Here is a 17130-nt window from a genome sequence, read left to right as displayed (position 1 = left end):
GCCCATTATAAAGGATTTGGGTTCCCAAAGCTTGAGTTCCTCGGTTGTGAAACAAACCCATTGCATGTGCAGCACCTACTCCTGAGGCTTGGCCGCAAGAGCAACCAGTGCAAAGATGAAGCTCATGCTTCCTGCTGCCATGAGTAATAGTACTTTGTCTCTGTCCCAGAGTCTCATATCTTCTGCCAGGACCCATGAAACTGTGGTAGGCTAAATTGTTTCCTTGCAAGTAGGATGAAATTTCATACCTTTCACCATTCTTGAGATTGGAAAGTCAAATCCTTTCTCCACATTGGGGATGTATCTGACTTAATTAAACTATTCTTTGTATTTAGTCTCAATCCTTTTAAATAATGTGACAAAATAGGGTTTAAAGAAAAAACATTATTAAAGGGATAGCTATTAGATCATATGTAGTTAAACAAATTAGAATTCCCTAGGAAATGAAAAAGAGGAAAGAACAGAATGTAAGAGAAGGTTGGAAATGACCCTTAAATATAAGTAAGTGACACACCCAAGGTAAAATAAACAAACAAATAAATAAAAAAATAGTTGCACCTTTCAGGATAGAGTAGGTTTTCTAGGCTTCATATTCACTGTGTCTTTATTTCTCAAAAGATGACTTTAATAATTAATATATATTTTAATAAAATATATGAAGCATCTGTTCATGTTTGTAGTATAGTAAACAGAAGGTGGGATTCTACAGTTAAAGAGACAATTCCAGTTGCCCACAAACCACATGATTCTCAAACTGATTAAAAAAAAAAAATCAGGGACAATAAGTGGCATCAGGACTGCCACTGTTGAAAAATTTTAATATGAGAAAGTGACATTCTGCCCTAAATTAATTAACTTCAGCTGGAAAAAGAGACTCTACTTTTCATTACGATCTTCAAGTCAGTAATTTTACATTTTTCAATAGACATTTTAACTTTAGAATTTGGTGATATTTTGTCTGATAATAGGTTTGTCAGTGAAGAATATTTATTTCCTCTACCTATGAAGAAGAAATATGTATTGGGTACCTACACTGTGCTAAGTATGTTTAGTCTCTGGCAGTACAGTTGTACAGAAGCTAGGCAAGGTGCTGTCCTCATGGAGGTTTTACTAGAGGTAAGAAAGAAAATATTTGAATTCATTTTATATTTAATAGTTTTCTCAAGTTGAAAGAATTCTACCCATAAGGACAGTGTGGTTATGCATGGAATTTTGGTTTGCTAAAACCAATGGGATGGCTAATTGGAATGAATGTGATTCTAATCTTTTTAGAGAGCAATCATTTTAAAATTCCATTTTATAGATCAATATAAGGCTTATACCAAAAAACTGCCTTAAATGCTTAGAGTGGAATTGAATTAAACTAATTTCTGCGTAGATTTATGACTTAAGTACATGTTTTTCTGCATATAATTTTTCAAAAGGATTATCTGTTTTATAATTTTCTAATGGCATTTGAGGTACATTTTAATGTATCCTTCTAGATTGCTGAGTATCTCAGCTTGAAATAAAATAGCTTTTTCATAAAAGTATCAAATTGCCAATGTAGAGCACTTTTAGGAGAGAAAGTTATATTGTTAAATTTTTAAGTGTATAATTTAGAATTTTGATGAAAACAATTTTAAATGTCTTTTGAAACAGAAGCAAACTATAAACAGAAGGGCAGAAGCAGCTATTCTCAAATCATTCATCTAATGAAAGATATATAAATCTCCCTGTCAAATGAGTTGATGGTAGGTTTTTCCAAAACATAAATCTTCTCTGAGGGTAAACATAAATCTTTCTAGGGCCTTAAACATCAACTCCCCTATATTTCTGCACAGGGTCAATAGAAATACCTTTGTAGTATAGAAACACCCTGTATTTTAATTAATTCATTTATATGTCTTTTGCCCACAAATTTAAAAAAAGATTGATTTTTAAAATATTTCAATTTCCTTCTTTCTACTGGCCTACTAGTACCCTAAAAATTCCAGTGAAATGGATGACAAGTTAAAAGTTAACAATGAATTAAATATGAATTTTGTGACTTTTTAAAACTAATAGTATGAATTCAAATTCAGGCATTTCATACAAAGGTCATATAAATAACAGATTTTGATATATGAGGAATTCAAAATAATCTTAAATTGCTGGTTAATTACTATGCTATAGCACGGATTTTTATATGTACCTGTGAATATGTATAATTCATATATGCTGTAGAACATGTATTTATTTATTTATTCTGATAAGAACAGAAAGAGAAATTCCATGGGCACTTAACAAGTACTTTTTCTACTTTATTCACCTAAAAAGAAAGACTTGTAGTTACTTAGCAATTTTTAGCCATTGAGGCTGTGTTTTAAGTGTGTTTAAATATCCTTAAATTTCAGCATAAGAATTCTAGTAAAAAATGATTTTCTCTAAAATAATGTTTTTGTGTAGTGCCCACATAATTAAAGTTTTACAAATAACTACACTAATTGTATACTAATTGCAAATGATCAGTTTGAAAAATGATCAAAAAATGATCAATGAGAGCTTATTTCTGTGTCTCCAGTACCTAGCATAGTATCTGACATACAGTTAGCATTCAAGTAAATAAAAATAGGTAAAAGGCAGGAAGAGGGGAGAGAAGAAACAATATCATCTTCTAAACTGATTTTGTATTTTATACCCACTAGCTTGGAAAGAAGAATTATTTTAAAGCTTCCCTTAGGTGAATACTATATGATCTCTTGCGCATTAGGGCCATCTGTTAATTTGTTTGCCATTTGATTTATAAATGACCAGCTGAGATTGTCTCTCAGTCACTCATGTTATTTAAGGTGGTTTTCATAGGGTGAAATCTGTGTGCCCTCTCTGTCTAAAAATCCACAAGTTGGATTTACCTGGGCCCCAGGAACTGCACTTAAAGTATACTTAGTAAGCACGCCTAAGACACTTCTGCTGTTGATTGACTTAACCTTTGGCATCCATGTAAATGTTTGCTGCCATCTGGGTAAGAACTTCATAACTCCCCAAAGGGACATGGCCAGAGCCACAGTCATTTTCCTGGGAACTAAAATTAGTGGGTATAGTACATGAACAAGCACTGGTCACCTCCCTTCACCTGTTGCTTCTGATGTGGTATGCAAAGCAGAAGAGAAAAGAAGGAAGAAGGCAAAGGTGTGAGCCAACTGCCTCATTTCAGTAACAGTCCTGCCTTGCTTCTGAAGTTTGTCAGGGATTTTAGCAAAACTTTCTGAAAAAAACAGTAGCATACTATCTACTTGAGGAGAATCTGGTAATTGCAACCGTATAAAACATACACAGCCATTTTAATAGTTGTAGACACACTACATTTACACAAAATTAAGATTTTAACAACAAATGTCAAAGAATAAAGAAAATGCACTTATTATACCTGCATATTTAAATGTAAGGATTTATAGATAATATTTAAGTGTAAATAAAAAGCTAATGTAAAATGCCATAGTTCAAATAACGTAAATGAACTATGAAATATTTACCTTTCCTAGAAGATTATTAGGTCAAAATCTTCATGATTTCAGAATAATTTATCAAAATCTATTTTTAGTATAAACTTTCACTATGATCTCAAACAAATTGCATTTTGATCAAATCTATATTTTAATAAGTTTTCCTTATTCATTGTTGGCTTCAGCTCACATAAATATGTATTTTCTTTGTATGTTAAAAACATCCACAGAGGAGACATTTTATATTAATCAATAACTTGCTTTTTTCCCGAGCTTTACTGAGATATAACTGACATACAACATTGCGTAAGCTTAAGGTATACAACTTGATGATTTGAGACACGTATATAATGAAATGATAACCACAGTAAGATTAGTTAACACCTCCATCACTTCATATAAATGTCTTTCTTTTCCTTATGTGGCGATAACATTTAAGATCAGTCTTTCAGCAACTTTTGGGTATATAATACAGCGCTATTAACTACAGTCATCATTCTGTATATTAGATCTTCAGAACTTATTCACTGTATAACCAGAAGTTTGTACCTTTTGACCAACAATTTCCTATTTTCCCCACCCTCCACCCTGCCAGCCACCATCCTACTATTTCTATGAATTCAGCTTTTTTACCTTCTGCATATACACGAGAACATACAGTATTTCTTTCTGACTTGTTTCATTTAGTATAATGCCCTAAGGCCCATTCATGCTGTCACAAGTGACATGATTTTCCCTGTATGGCTAAATAATTTAATTTATATATAACATGTTATTTATCCATTCATCCCTTAATGGACACTTGTTAGGTTGTTTCCAGGTCCTGGCTATTGTGAAGTGTTGCAATGAGCATGGAAATGTAGATATTTCTTTGAAATACAGTTGACCTTTGGACAATACAGGAGTTAGGGGTGGAGTCAAAAATCTGTATATAACTTTACAGTCGGCTCTCAGTACCCACAGTTCCACATCCTGTGATTCTACCAATCACGGATCATATAATACTGTAGTATTTGTTTGTTGAAAAAAAAAATTCACATATAAGTGGGCCTGTGCAGTTCAAACCTCTGTTGTTTGTGGGTCGACTGTACTGACTTCATTTCTTTTGGATATATACTCAGAAGTGGGATTGCTAGATCATATAGCTGTTTCAGTTTTGCTTTTTTGAGGAACCTCTATACCGTTTTCCCCAGTGGATGCACCAAATTACATCTCCACCAACAGTGCACAAAGGTTTCCTTTTCTCACCAACACTTGTTATCTCTTATCTTTTTGATGATAGCCATTCTGACAAATGTGAGGTCATATTTCATTGTGGTTTTGATGTGCATTTCCCTGAGGGAAGCTGATCACCTTTTCATGTTGGCCAATTGAATGTTTTCTTTAGAAAGGTGTCTATTTGTGTCCTTTCCTTTTTTACTTTTTTCTTTTTAGGGCCGCGCCTATGGCATATGGAAGTTCCTGGGCGAGGGGTGGAATTGGACCTACAGCTGCCAGCCTACACTACAGCCACAGCGATGCCAGATCCAAGCCACATCTGTGACCTACACCACAGCTCACAGAAACACCAGATCCTGTAACCCACTGAGCAGGGCCAGGGATCCAAGCTACATCCTCATGGATACTAGTCAGGTTTGTTCTTGCTGAGCCACAATGGAAACTCCCTTTGTCCATTTTATAGTGTGATTATTTGGGCTTTTTGCCACGGAGTTAAATCAATTCCTTACATATTTTGTATATTAACCCCTTGTCAGATATACGGCTTGTAAATAGTTTCTCCCATTCCATAGTTGCCTTTTCATTTTGTTTATTGTTATTTTTGCCGTGCAGAGCTTTTGAGTTTGATATGGTCCCAAACTTTTATTTTTGTTTATGGAGTCATACCCAAAAAGTTCACTGCCAAAACCAATTCAAGTAGATTTTCCTTATTTTAATTCCAAGGAGTATTGTTGCCTCCCATGTCAAATATTAGTTGACTGTATATGCATAGGTTTGTTTCTGGGATCCTAATTATGTTCCAGTGGTATATGTGTTTATTTTTATGACAGTGCCATATTGTTTTCATTAATACAGCTTTGTAATAGTTAGAAGCCAGGAATTGTGATGCCTCCAGCCTTGTTCTTTTTTATCAGGATTACTTTGGCTCTTCAGGGTCTTTCCTGGTTCCAAAGGAATGTTAGGATCTTTTTTTTCTATGAGCTGTTTGTATATTTTGGAAATTAACCAATTGTTGGAATCATTTGAAAATATTTTCACTTATTCCACAGACTGTCTTCTAATTTTACTGATGGTTTCCTTTGCTGTGCAAAGCTTTTACATTTTGATTAGGTCCCAGTTGTTTATTTTTGCTTTTATTTCTTTTGTCTTGGGAGATCCAAGAAAACACAGATATGATTGATGTCAGAGCATGGTTTGCCTATGTTCTCTTCTAGGACTTTTATGACCTTGTGTCTTATGTTCATGTATTTAAATAACTTTGAGTTTATTTTTGTATAATATGTAAGGGAATGGTCTAATATCACTGGTCTTGATTTCCCAATGCCACTTGCTGAAGAGGCTGTCTTTTCTCCAATATATATTCTTATCTTCTTTGATGAAGATTAATTGACTGCAAGTATATGGCTTTATTTCTGGGCTCTCTATTCTGTTCCATTGATCCACATGTCATTTTTTTTGTGCTAATAGCATGCTGTTTTGATTACTGTAACTTTGTAGTATTGTCGGAGTCTGGGGGAGTTATGCTTGCAGCTTTTTTTTTTCCCCTCAGGAATGCATTGGCAATTCTGAGTCTTCTGTGGTTGGATGTAAAATTTAGAATTATTGTTCTAGTTCTTTGAAAAATGTCATGGGTAATTTGATAGGAATAGCATTAAATCTGCAAATTGCTTTGAGTAATATGACCATTTTAACAGTATTAATTTTTCCAATCCAAGTGAAATGGATATCTTTTCATTTCTTTGAATCATCTCTAATTTCCTTTATTGATGTTTTATAGTTTTCACCATATAGGTCTTTCACTTCCTTGGTTAGGTTTACTCCAAGGGTTTGTTGGATTTTTTTTTTTTTGACATGATTTTTAAATGAAAAAAATTTTTAACTTTCTCTTTCTGGTATTTCATTGTTAGTATAGAGAAATGCAACAGATTTATGTACATTATTCTTATATCCTACAACATTGCTGGATTCATTCATCAGATCTAATGGTTTTGTGGGAAGTCTTTAGGGTTTTCTATATAGAGTATCATGTCATCTGCATATAATGACAATTTAACCTCTTCCCTTCCAATTTGGATACCTTTTCTTTCTTTTTTTATTTGATTGCTATGGCTAAAACTTTCTTTTTTTATTTGATTGCTGTGGCTAAAACTTGTTGAATAGAAGTGGTGAGAATGGGCATCCTTGCTTGTTCCAGGATTTAGAAGGAAGGTAAAGTTTCACCATTGAGTATTATATAAGTAACTATGGGTTTGTCATAAATTACTCTTATTATGTTGAGATATGCTCCCTTTATACCAACTTTGATAAGTTTTTATCATGAATTCTTGTTGAATTTTATCAAATGCTTTCTCTGTATCTATTAAGAGGATCATGTGGTTTTTGTCTTTTCTTTGGTTAATGTGCTGTATCACATTGATTGGTTTGCATATGTTTAACCATCCTTGTGACCCCAGAATGAATCCAACTTGATCATACTTTTTATGTATTATTGGATTTTGCTTGGTGATATATTGTTGAGGATTGGATCCATATTCATTAAAGATATTGGCCTGTAATTTTCTCTGAATGTCTTTGTCTGATGTTGGTGTCAGAGTGATAGTGGCTTCAGAGAATGACATTAGGAGTGTTCCCTATTCTTCAATCTTTTGGAATAGTTTAAGAAGGATATGTATAAGTTCTTTGTATGTTTGTAGAATATCCCAGTGAAGCCATCTGGTCTGGGACTTTTGTTTGCAAGGAGTTTTTCTTAAATTACAGATTCTACTTCTCCACTAGTGACCAGTCTGTTCAAATTGTCTATTTCTTCTTGATTTAGTTTTTCCAGACTGTATGTTTTTAGAAACTAATCCATTTCTTCTGCATTGTCCAATCTGTTGGCATATAACTCTTCATAGTATTCTCTTATGGGTTGTTTTTTTTTGTTTTGTTTTGTTTTGTTTTGTTTTTGTATTTCTGCAGTATCAGTTATTTCTCCTTTTTCACTTCTTATTTTGTTTGAGTCATCTCTCTCATTGGTGAGCCTGGCTAGAAGTTTGTTGATTTTGTTCAACTTTTCAAAAGAACAGCTTTAGTTTATTGACCATCTATTGTTTTTTAATGTCTATTTTATTTATTTCTCATCTGATCTTTATAATTTTCTTCCTTATGCTGATATTGGATTTTGTTCATTCTTTTATAAATTCTTTTAGGTGGTAGCTTAGTGTTTTTTTGGGGGGGGGGGCGGAGGGGTTTTTTGGTTGCATTCGTGGCTTGTGGAATTTTCTACACCAGGGATCAAATTTGTACCACTGCAGTAACCAGAGCCACTGCAGTAACAATACCAGATCTTTAACCTACTAGTCACAAGAGAACCCCAAGGTTTTTTATTTTTGAGATTTTTCTTGTCTCTTTAAGAAGGCCTCTATCACTATAAATTTCCTTCTTAGAACTGCTTTTGCTGCATCTCATAGATTTTGTAATGTGTTTTTATTGTCACTTGTCTCAGTATTTTCTGATTTCATTGTTGACCCATTGGTTTTTAGTAGCATATTGTTTAGTCCCTATATGATCTCCCCCCCCCCATTTTTCCTTCTGTATTTGATTTCTAGTTTCAAATAATTGTGGTCAGGAAAGATGCATGAGATAATTTCTATCCTCTTATATTTGCTGAGACTTGTTTTGTGCCCTAGTATGTGGTCTATCCTAAAGAATGTTCATGTGTTCTTGAAATGAATGTGTATTCTGCTTTTTTTTGGATGTAGTTTCCTGTAAATATCAACTAAATCCAACTGTTATATTGTGTCATTTAGGATCTCTACTGCCTTACTGATTATCTATCTAGATATTCTATCCATTGATGTTGGTGGGGTGTTAAGTACCTTACTATTATTGTATTCCTATCAATTTATTCCTTTATGTCTGTTCATATTTGTTTTATATATTAAGTGCTCCTATATTAGGTGCATATATTTTAACAAGTACAATGCCCTCTTCTTGTGTTGATCCCCTTATCATCATATAATGTTGTTCTTTGTCTTTTGTTATAGACATTGTTTTAAAATCTATTTTGTCTGATGTATTATTACCCTGTTTCTTGTCTTTTTGCATGAAATATCTTTTTCCATTTTCTCCCTTTCAGTCTATGTATGTATTTAGCCCAAAAATTAGTTTCTTGCAGGCAGTGTATTGCAGGTTCTTTTTTTTTTTTTAACCAATCTACAACTATATGTCTTTTGATCAGAGTATTTATTTATTTTTATTTTTATTTTTGTCTTTTCTAGGACCACACGCATGGCATATGGAGGTTCCCAGGCTAGGGGGGTCTAATTGGAACTATAGCCACTGGCCTATGCCAGAGCCAGAGCAATGTGGGATCCAAGCCACGTCTGCAACCTACACCACAGCTTACACAATGCTGGATCTTTAACTCACTGAGCAAGGCCGGGGATCTAATCTGCAACCTAATGGTTCCTAGTTGGATTCGTTAACCACTGTGCCACCAAGGGAACTCCTGATCAGAGTATTTAGTCCATCAATGTTTAAAGTAATTATCACTAAGATGTGTTTATTTCCATTGTTTTCCCAGTTGGTTTTATAGTTCTTCTTTGTTCCTTTCTTCTTTTTGTTTTTCCTTTTGTGGTTTGATGGTTTTCTATTGTATTATGCTTGAGTTCATTTCTTTTTGGTTGTTATGAATCTATAGTACGTTTTTGGTTTTCGGTTACCCTGGTTTTCAAGTATGTTAACCCAGAACTAAATCTACTTGCTTTAGACTGATAGTCATATATGTTCAGACACATTCTTAAAAATCTACAATTTTTTACTCCTCTTTTCCACATTTTGTGATTTTGGTGTCCTATTTTACACCTTCATGTTTATTCTTTTGCTGTTAATTGTAGTTACAATTGCTTTTACAAATTTTTAAAGTTATTTTTGATTTGTTACTGGCTTATTGATTTTCAATTTTTTTAATATATTTGCATTTCCTATTGTGTTTTTTCCTTTCCTACAGATTCTTGTTTCTTTTTGAATTAGAGAATACCCTTTAATATTTCTTTTATGTTAGGTTTAGTATTGCTGTATTCTTTTAGTTTTTGCTTGTCTAAGAAATTCTTTGTCCTATTCTAATGATAATCTTGCTGGGTAGGGTATCCCAAGTTGCACATTTTTTTCCCTTTCAGGACTTTGAATATATGGTGCCACTCCCTTCTGGCCTGCAACATTTCTGTAGATAAATCACCTGATAGTCTATTGAGAGTGGGGCTTCCTTTTAACTTACTCTTTGTTTTTCTTTTGTTGTCTTTAGAATCCTCTCTATATCCTTAACTTTTGTCATTTTAATTGTGATATGTCTTGGTGTAGGTTTGTTTGGGTTCATCTTTTTGGGGCCCTCTGGGCTTCTTGTACCTGGATATCTATTTCCTTGTTTAGGTTTGGGAAGTTTCCACCCATTTCTTCAAATATATTTTGGATCCCCTTCTCTCTTCTCCTTCTGGGATACCTATTATTCATAGGTTGGCATGCTTTACATTATCTCATAGATCTCATATGTTGCTTTCATTTTTTAAATTTGTCTTTCTGTCTGCTGGTATGATTGATTGATTTCCATTATTCTTATAATCTAGATCACGTATTTGTTTTTATGCATTATTTAGTCTGCTTTTAGCTTGGCTTTTATCTCAGCAATTGAGTTGTCTAATTTTTATTGGTTCCTGTTTAAAACTTCAAATTCCTTATACAGTGATCTGAATTTATGTCAGTAAATATATCTTAGTTCCTTTAGCATTTTTATTACCTCCTTTCTGAACTCAGGGTCTAGTAGACTGGTGAGGTCTGTTTCATTGATTATTCTTTCAGAAGATTTCTCTTGTTCTTTTAATTGAAAGTACTTCATCTGCCTTTTCATTTTACTTAAAATTCTCTGTTTCTATGAATTTAGGATTAAACAGTTAACTATTGTGGTCCTGAAGGGCTGTTTTTATGTGGACACATCTCTATGCAGACTATGTGAGTCCAATATTTTTAGTGGGAGAGCTGTTTTTGGTATGGATGCCTGCCACATCTCTCAGAGTGTGCTGGCTATTATCCCCTTGATGGAGAATGTCACTGGTGTTATGGTAACCAGACCCTGCTCTGGATGTTGAGTGGGCCCTCCTCTTTGTTCCATGGCTGTCAAAGCCTTGTCAGGGGCAGGGTCTGCTTCCCAGTTGTTGGGATAGAAGTCTCCAGATCCATTTCTGAGCTGTAGTGTGAGGTGGGCAGAACTGGAGTGCTCTTGCTGGAAAGGAACTGCTGATACTCCTCCCCAGGAGAAGTAGCACTAGAGATGAGTGGTTCTGTAGATGCTTCCTGCTGATATTCAAGTCAACAAAATCTCCTGCTGCCAGACCCCAGCCACTCCCCATGTGCCCCCACTGTGGAAGTGCTGATAATGGGATCAGGTGTCAGCCCCACCCTTGCAGTATGTGCACTCACAAATTCCACTGCTGCTGCTTGAACCATGCCCTGCCATGAACACACTGATGATGCAGCTCTTATGGTGGATGCCCACACCCTCCCTAGCCATGTGTGTGCTAACAATGAGTCCTGAGGTTAGGCCCAGACTACACTCCAGGTGCACCAGGCTGTCTCTACACAGCTAGACCAAATCCTACCCCAGGGTCTGTCCACTAAAGTCCAAGTTTCAGCACCTCACCACTGTGCACACTAGCCGCTCCACTAGGAGTGCATTCGGGGCTGGGAAGTGTGGCAAGATACAGCCATCAGCTCTGCTCTAATTGGTACCAAGCCATCATGCATGCACTCCTTGTGGGAAGAGTCCAGGACCCTCGAGCTCCTCTATATGTCCCAGTGGTCTTCCCAACCAGCACCAGTCCCATCCTAATGGTTTTTTTCTTTTTTTTTTTTTTTTTTGTCCTGCCTGGTTACATGAGAATCTTCCTTGCAGCTTTGGTTGTATAAGAGATCTTCTGCCAGTTTCCAGTTGGTTTTCTGTGAGAATTGTTCCATGTGTTGATGTATCTTTAATGTGTTTGTGAGGGGAGGTGAAGTCCACAACCTCATACTCTGCCATCTTGATCTCCTACTTTGGCCTCTCTCTCATATCTTTAGGTAAGTATAAAAATTAGCTTGTATTCCTTTGGTATCTGCCAGCTAAATAGGGCAAAGAGGCATCTACAAGTTGTTACTTGGCAGGAAGATGTCCAGCTGTCATGAAAAACCCACAAAATACATATAGTCCAATGCAATTTTCTGGCTGAGGGGTGAAATTTGCTTTTCGGGTGAAATAATACAGATAGATTGCATTCTGGTCTTCAAATACAAGTTGAAAATGACTAGGTAGTCCAATAACTACTTGGAGTGATTGAGCATACAACATGTGATTTAAATAAAATGAGCAGGTTTAACTCTAAATCACTGCCAGATAATTTAAGAAATAAACTCCACAAATTATACAAAATTGAATAATATGCAGTTAAAGTCTCCTCTCCAATAAATAGTTTTTATTTTTATCTTGAAAATCCAAGCTTCAAGCACAACATTCCATTGTAAATTGATTTTGCTTATTCCTAAGAAAGTCATTTGTTTGGCTCCTTAGGATTTTCCAATTTATGAAGAAATGTTTGCCTTTTAAGTGAGCATTACAAAGATTATTTGTGTAAGACATTATTAACATAGTGTTCAGAGTGACATTTTAAAGTACAAAATTAAATATAAACATTGTCAAAACAACACCCTTTGTGAGTCCTACACTGCCCTGTAAGGAATACTCCCTCCCCCCCCCAAGCCAGATGCTAGAAGACTTTTTAAAACCTGACCTTCTATAATCAGGATAGGTCTTAGAAAACTGATGATTTATATTTTTAATTTATGTCATTAGGTAATATCAACATAGAATTCAAGAGACCCCAGGCTATAAATGACCTTATTTCAAAAAGACTTTCCTCTTTTCCATTAGGTTTAGTGTCATTCTCAGACCAAATCTTTAAATTAAATGAGAAACCTTAATGACCTATGAAGAAATCTATAACAGTAAATTGTATCTAAATATAAAAGCATTTTATATTTATGATTAAATGTTTAATAAATGATGAACCATTTAATTGAGAACAACCTCATCATGTGCACATTATGAACCTCTCCCATAGATCTGTTACTGAAATATTGCCATCTTATCATTTGCGAATCATAGAAGCAAATCTTAGGGGAAAACAATGGTCATGAACAGGTTTTGGAGAGTGTAACAATCAGTTTAAACAGGTAGCTATTTTTACAAATTGGGTGATTATAGTTTATTTTGTAGTTTTTACAATTTTTGGAGTAAGTAGAACTGTCTCTGCTTCCATTAACTTTAAATGTCATGCTGAATGTCATATTAAGAATGTATAATCAAACTTTTAAGGGGCAAAATTATGAACCATAAGGCGGGTATGAACCATATTGCTCAGGTTATGCACTGCTTTCAGACTTTTCTAGTGACTCCCTGCATGACCTTAGGTGAAGTCCTTCACTGTCATGGGCAGATGTCCCATCTTTAAAATCTGGAGGCTTACCTAGATCTACTCTGAAGTCACTTTTAATTCTGGAAATATCCGATGGCTTATATTCTGGTTTAGTCATGATGTAGTATGAATAATAAACAGGGTAAGGTATTTGAATTTTGATTTCTAAAATACTTACAGTTAAGGCTGGTGGTCCTGGAGGTCCCATATCTCCCTGAAATAGATTAAAGAGAAAAGCTGCAATTACTAGTAGTTCCCTTTTGCACACATTACTTATAAATTTTCTGAATGGTTTGAAGCAATATCTAGATAAATCCTGAAGGAAAGAAAGGTAGATTTTTATCTAGACAAAAGTCTCTGTACAATGAAAAATTCTTCATGTGCTTTTAGCTCTCATGATATAAATATCACCTTGTGCATCCCCATAATTTTTTGTAGCAGCAGAAATTGTTTTGAAAAGCTAAAATAATCTAATTTCTATTCTTTTGTCTACTAATCCAAAATTAGAATGAAGATCACTTCAAATATGGTTACTTGCCAATGAAGCATCTGTGGAGTGTCACAACGATAAATTATATTTCTGACAAGTAAGCATGAGGATCAGCAGAAATAATAAGTGGGTCTCCCCACTTCATGCCTTCCAGCTGCAAAAAGCAGTCTCATTGCCTCTTTTTTTCTTAATAAATTTTATTACATTTATAGGTGTACAACAACCATCACAACCGTTGCCTCTTTTAAAGCTCTGCTGAACTGGCCTTGCACTTGCCAACAACTGTAAAAGGTTTTGTCCATATTTATGTACTTTTAAACACTAAAATTGCTTTGCTGACCTATGTGAATACAAATTACCAGATGGATATACTGAAAAACTACTCAAAATCTTAAAAAATATGGTTAATCCTAAAGTTTAACATTTTCTGATTTATAAATATGTTACCTATATGCTTTACTGTATCACCACCCCAAGGTATTTCCTAAGAGCTCATAGTCATTAAGATCAAGCATCACTGGAATGGCAAGATAGGGATAGAGGATTAAGAGGACAAACTACTGTGTATAAAATAAATAAGCTACAAGAATATATTGCATAGCACAGGGAATATAGCCAATATTATATAATAACTTTTTTTTTTTTTTTTGCCACAGTGTGCAATTGCTGGATGTAGGATCTCAGTTCCCATACAAAAGACTGAACTGGGCTACAGCAATGACAGCTCCTAGTCCTAAATACTAGACCACCAGCAAACTCCCATATGAGAACTTTAAATAGACCCTATAAAAATTTTAAATCACTATATTGTACACCTGAAACAAATATAATATTGTAAATTAACTACACCTCAATAAAAATATTCTTTAAAAAGGTTAAGTCTTAGAATGTTAAATTTGACAGACTTTTAGAGATTCTCCATCTTATCCAATTTCCTCATTATGCAGATAAATAAGTTGAATCCCAGAGTGTTGTTGGTGAATTGAATAAAGTCATTAATAAAAAACAAATCAGGCATCACTGCCATAATCCCTATTCAAGTGGAGACCTGGGGCCACATCTGTGTGCCATGGGGCACTGGAATGCTGTGTTCTAATGTTGGGAGTACTAATGCAAGAGTACTAATGCAAGAGTAAGTTTACTCTTTTCTCAGTAAACCTAGTCATCTCAAACATAAAGACTTAGCCTTGTGCAATTATTATTTTAGGAACAACTGAATCAAAATACCCAATAGTTATTAAGGAATGCTGATGTAGTTTAAATCAGTCACTTGGGATCAATTTGCAAAATCAACTATAATGTAAAGGTAGAATATTGAAGATAGACAAAGATTTCTACATGTGCTGAGAATGGAGAACAAAAAACCGTGCAAAACACTCACACATACAATTGTCATCAAATTAGTATCCCATGACCTTACTCAAAACAACTCCTGCTTTTATAATTTCTTAATTTTTTTTCAAGGTCTCTGCCAATAGGCCAATGTAAAATGACCTGTGAGAAAAGGTGGCAGGAAACGGCGCATTTGTTTAAGACTGAGGTGCACAGCTAGCCTCCTTCCCCCCAGAGACCACCTGCTTCACCACCATGGTAGTAGCTCAGTGCTATTGGCAAAGTTCCCCAAAAGGGGACACAGCTGCTAATTTGCTGACAAAACACCTAACACTGTCAAGCAAGGGGGAGAAAAGGGAAATCTTATAAATGCAAATTAATGTCAACCAGCAATTGAACATTTAAACTAATTAAATGAACCAAAAGGTTTCTATTGTTCAGATGCTTTGAACATAACAGTCTTTTGTTAAATTTAACAAAATTAACTTTTGGCAGATAAACAGTATCAATGAAAAGTCAGTGCAGAATTTCTTAGGGTTTTCTTAAACAAGGATTGGCATTTTCCCAAGTGAATACAGTACCTTTTCTCCTTTTGGGCCAGGTGGACCACGAGGACCCACATCGCCTTTCGAACCCTGTATGAAGAACACAATCAATATGACTTTACACAGTTCACAGAAAGCTTCAGTTTCTAGCAAGTCATTAGTCACAAAATAAATCATAACGTATTGAACTCCCAAATCCCAATCTTCAGTGTGTAATATAGAAAGAAATGTAGATAACTGGCACTAAAATGATATGCAACATCTGTGAATGGTGGGTATGTATACATTAAACCAGTGTGAGGCCACAATACTGCATATTTGTGCAACTTTGCTTCCTGCTAAAATTACATTAATTCACCATCTGGGAGAACATCATTTAGATCTATACTCACTTTTAAGCATCCACTTTGGAATAAATTTGTAGATGTTGTAAATACCTCTGATTTAGCATTGATTTGACCTTCATAAATCTTGCCCCCCAAATTCAAGATTTAAATCAAAAACATTTTTGTCCCTATCAAGAAATCTAATTGTGGGGGAAAAAGGGATAAAGAATGCATTCTTTTCCCATCATTCACAAAGCTGGAGCTAAAATGCAACCTCTTCTCCTGTTTTAAAGTCTGGCTTAGTTCTCTAATTCCTAGCTCTTATTTACCTGGATTTATAAAAACATCAAATGAAACTATATAAGACACAGACAACACATCAGGTAAATATGTTCATGAGTCTTCTGGACTCTTTGGTTTTTAGTGGGTATTTAGTTGATCTGACTCAGAAATGACAGCTGTCAGGGATACCACAATAGATTCACTGGAGGAGATCAGTGCCACAGCTGAATGTATTCACAATGTAAACAGAAACAGAGTGAAACAGACACATCCCAACTGTGTGGTCAATAGGAAAAAATATATTTTCTCATCCTTAACTTGATACATTGTGTGAGAGAAGAACAACAAAGGAAAAAAGAAATATTCCTATGCCATAAAATGCACAGGAAATCCAGGTACCTTACTGCTCCCAGCTGAGGAGTCCAGCTCTTACTGCTCTGACATTTTGTACTGAATAAACAAAGCCAAATGCCATCACCTATAGCTCCTCACTACAGAAGCCAGTGACAAACTGAAAGGAACAAAAGAAAACTTTAAGAAAAAAAATTAATTGGTGAATACCGCAACTAATTTGTTTAAAAAAGACCTTTGCAGTTGCATAAATATCTTCATAGATGGAACTCATAGCTATATTTCTTCCATCATTACCTCTGAGTATTTATAGAACAAAGATGAGTGAAAATTAAATCCTATTTGAGATGTGATTTTCTTCTATTATTTGAAATATCCATTCCTTCCCAAATCAAGCAACACATACTCTATTTATACATGCTTCTGGAGCAAAACTTGGCACCAACATACTCTGAACACTTGCGGAAATAAAACAGCCACTTCTATGAATAGAGTTTATTCTTAGTTCACTCATCCATTTATTCAATAGACATTTATTGAAACCCTCTGTGCAGTCACCCCTACAGTCTTTAGATGTGTACTGCCCAATATGCAGCCCTGAGCTACATGTAGCTTTTGATCCTCGAAACATGACTAGTCTGA

The 17130-nt window shown here is 34.8% G+C and overlaps 1 protein-coding gene across 4 annotated transcripts in view; it reads right to left on the bottom strand.

Annotated features, from left to right (window-relative positions):
• COL19A1 (collagen type XIX alpha 1 chain) overlaps positions 1 to 17130 on the bottom strand; it is a 345293-nt gene that overhangs the window by 182743 nt on the left and 145420 nt on the right. For all 4 annotated transcript variants that reach the window (XM_047760063.1, XM_047760070.1, XM_047760080.1 and 1 more), the window contains 2 exons: positions 15566 to 15619; positions 13341 to 13376 (listed from right to left, as the gene is read on the bottom strand). In XM_047760063.1, coding sequence (XP_047616019.1) covers positions 13341 to 13376; positions 15566 to 15619 — 90 coding nt within the window. The remainder of the gene's footprint in view (positions 1 to 13340; positions 13377 to 15565; positions 15620 to 17130) is intronic.

The sequence above is a fragment of the Phacochoerus africanus genome, chromosome 2 (assembly GCF_016906955.1).
Source record: "Phacochoerus africanus isolate WHEZ1 chromosome 2, ROS_Pafr_v1, whole genome shotgun sequence".
In the NCBI taxonomy this organism is placed as follows: Eukaryota; Metazoa; Chordata; class Mammalia; order Artiodactyla; family Suidae; genus Phacochoerus; species Phacochoerus africanus.
Note: the sequence above shows the minus strand (reverse complement) of the source record. Positions and strands in the feature narration are given on the sequence as shown.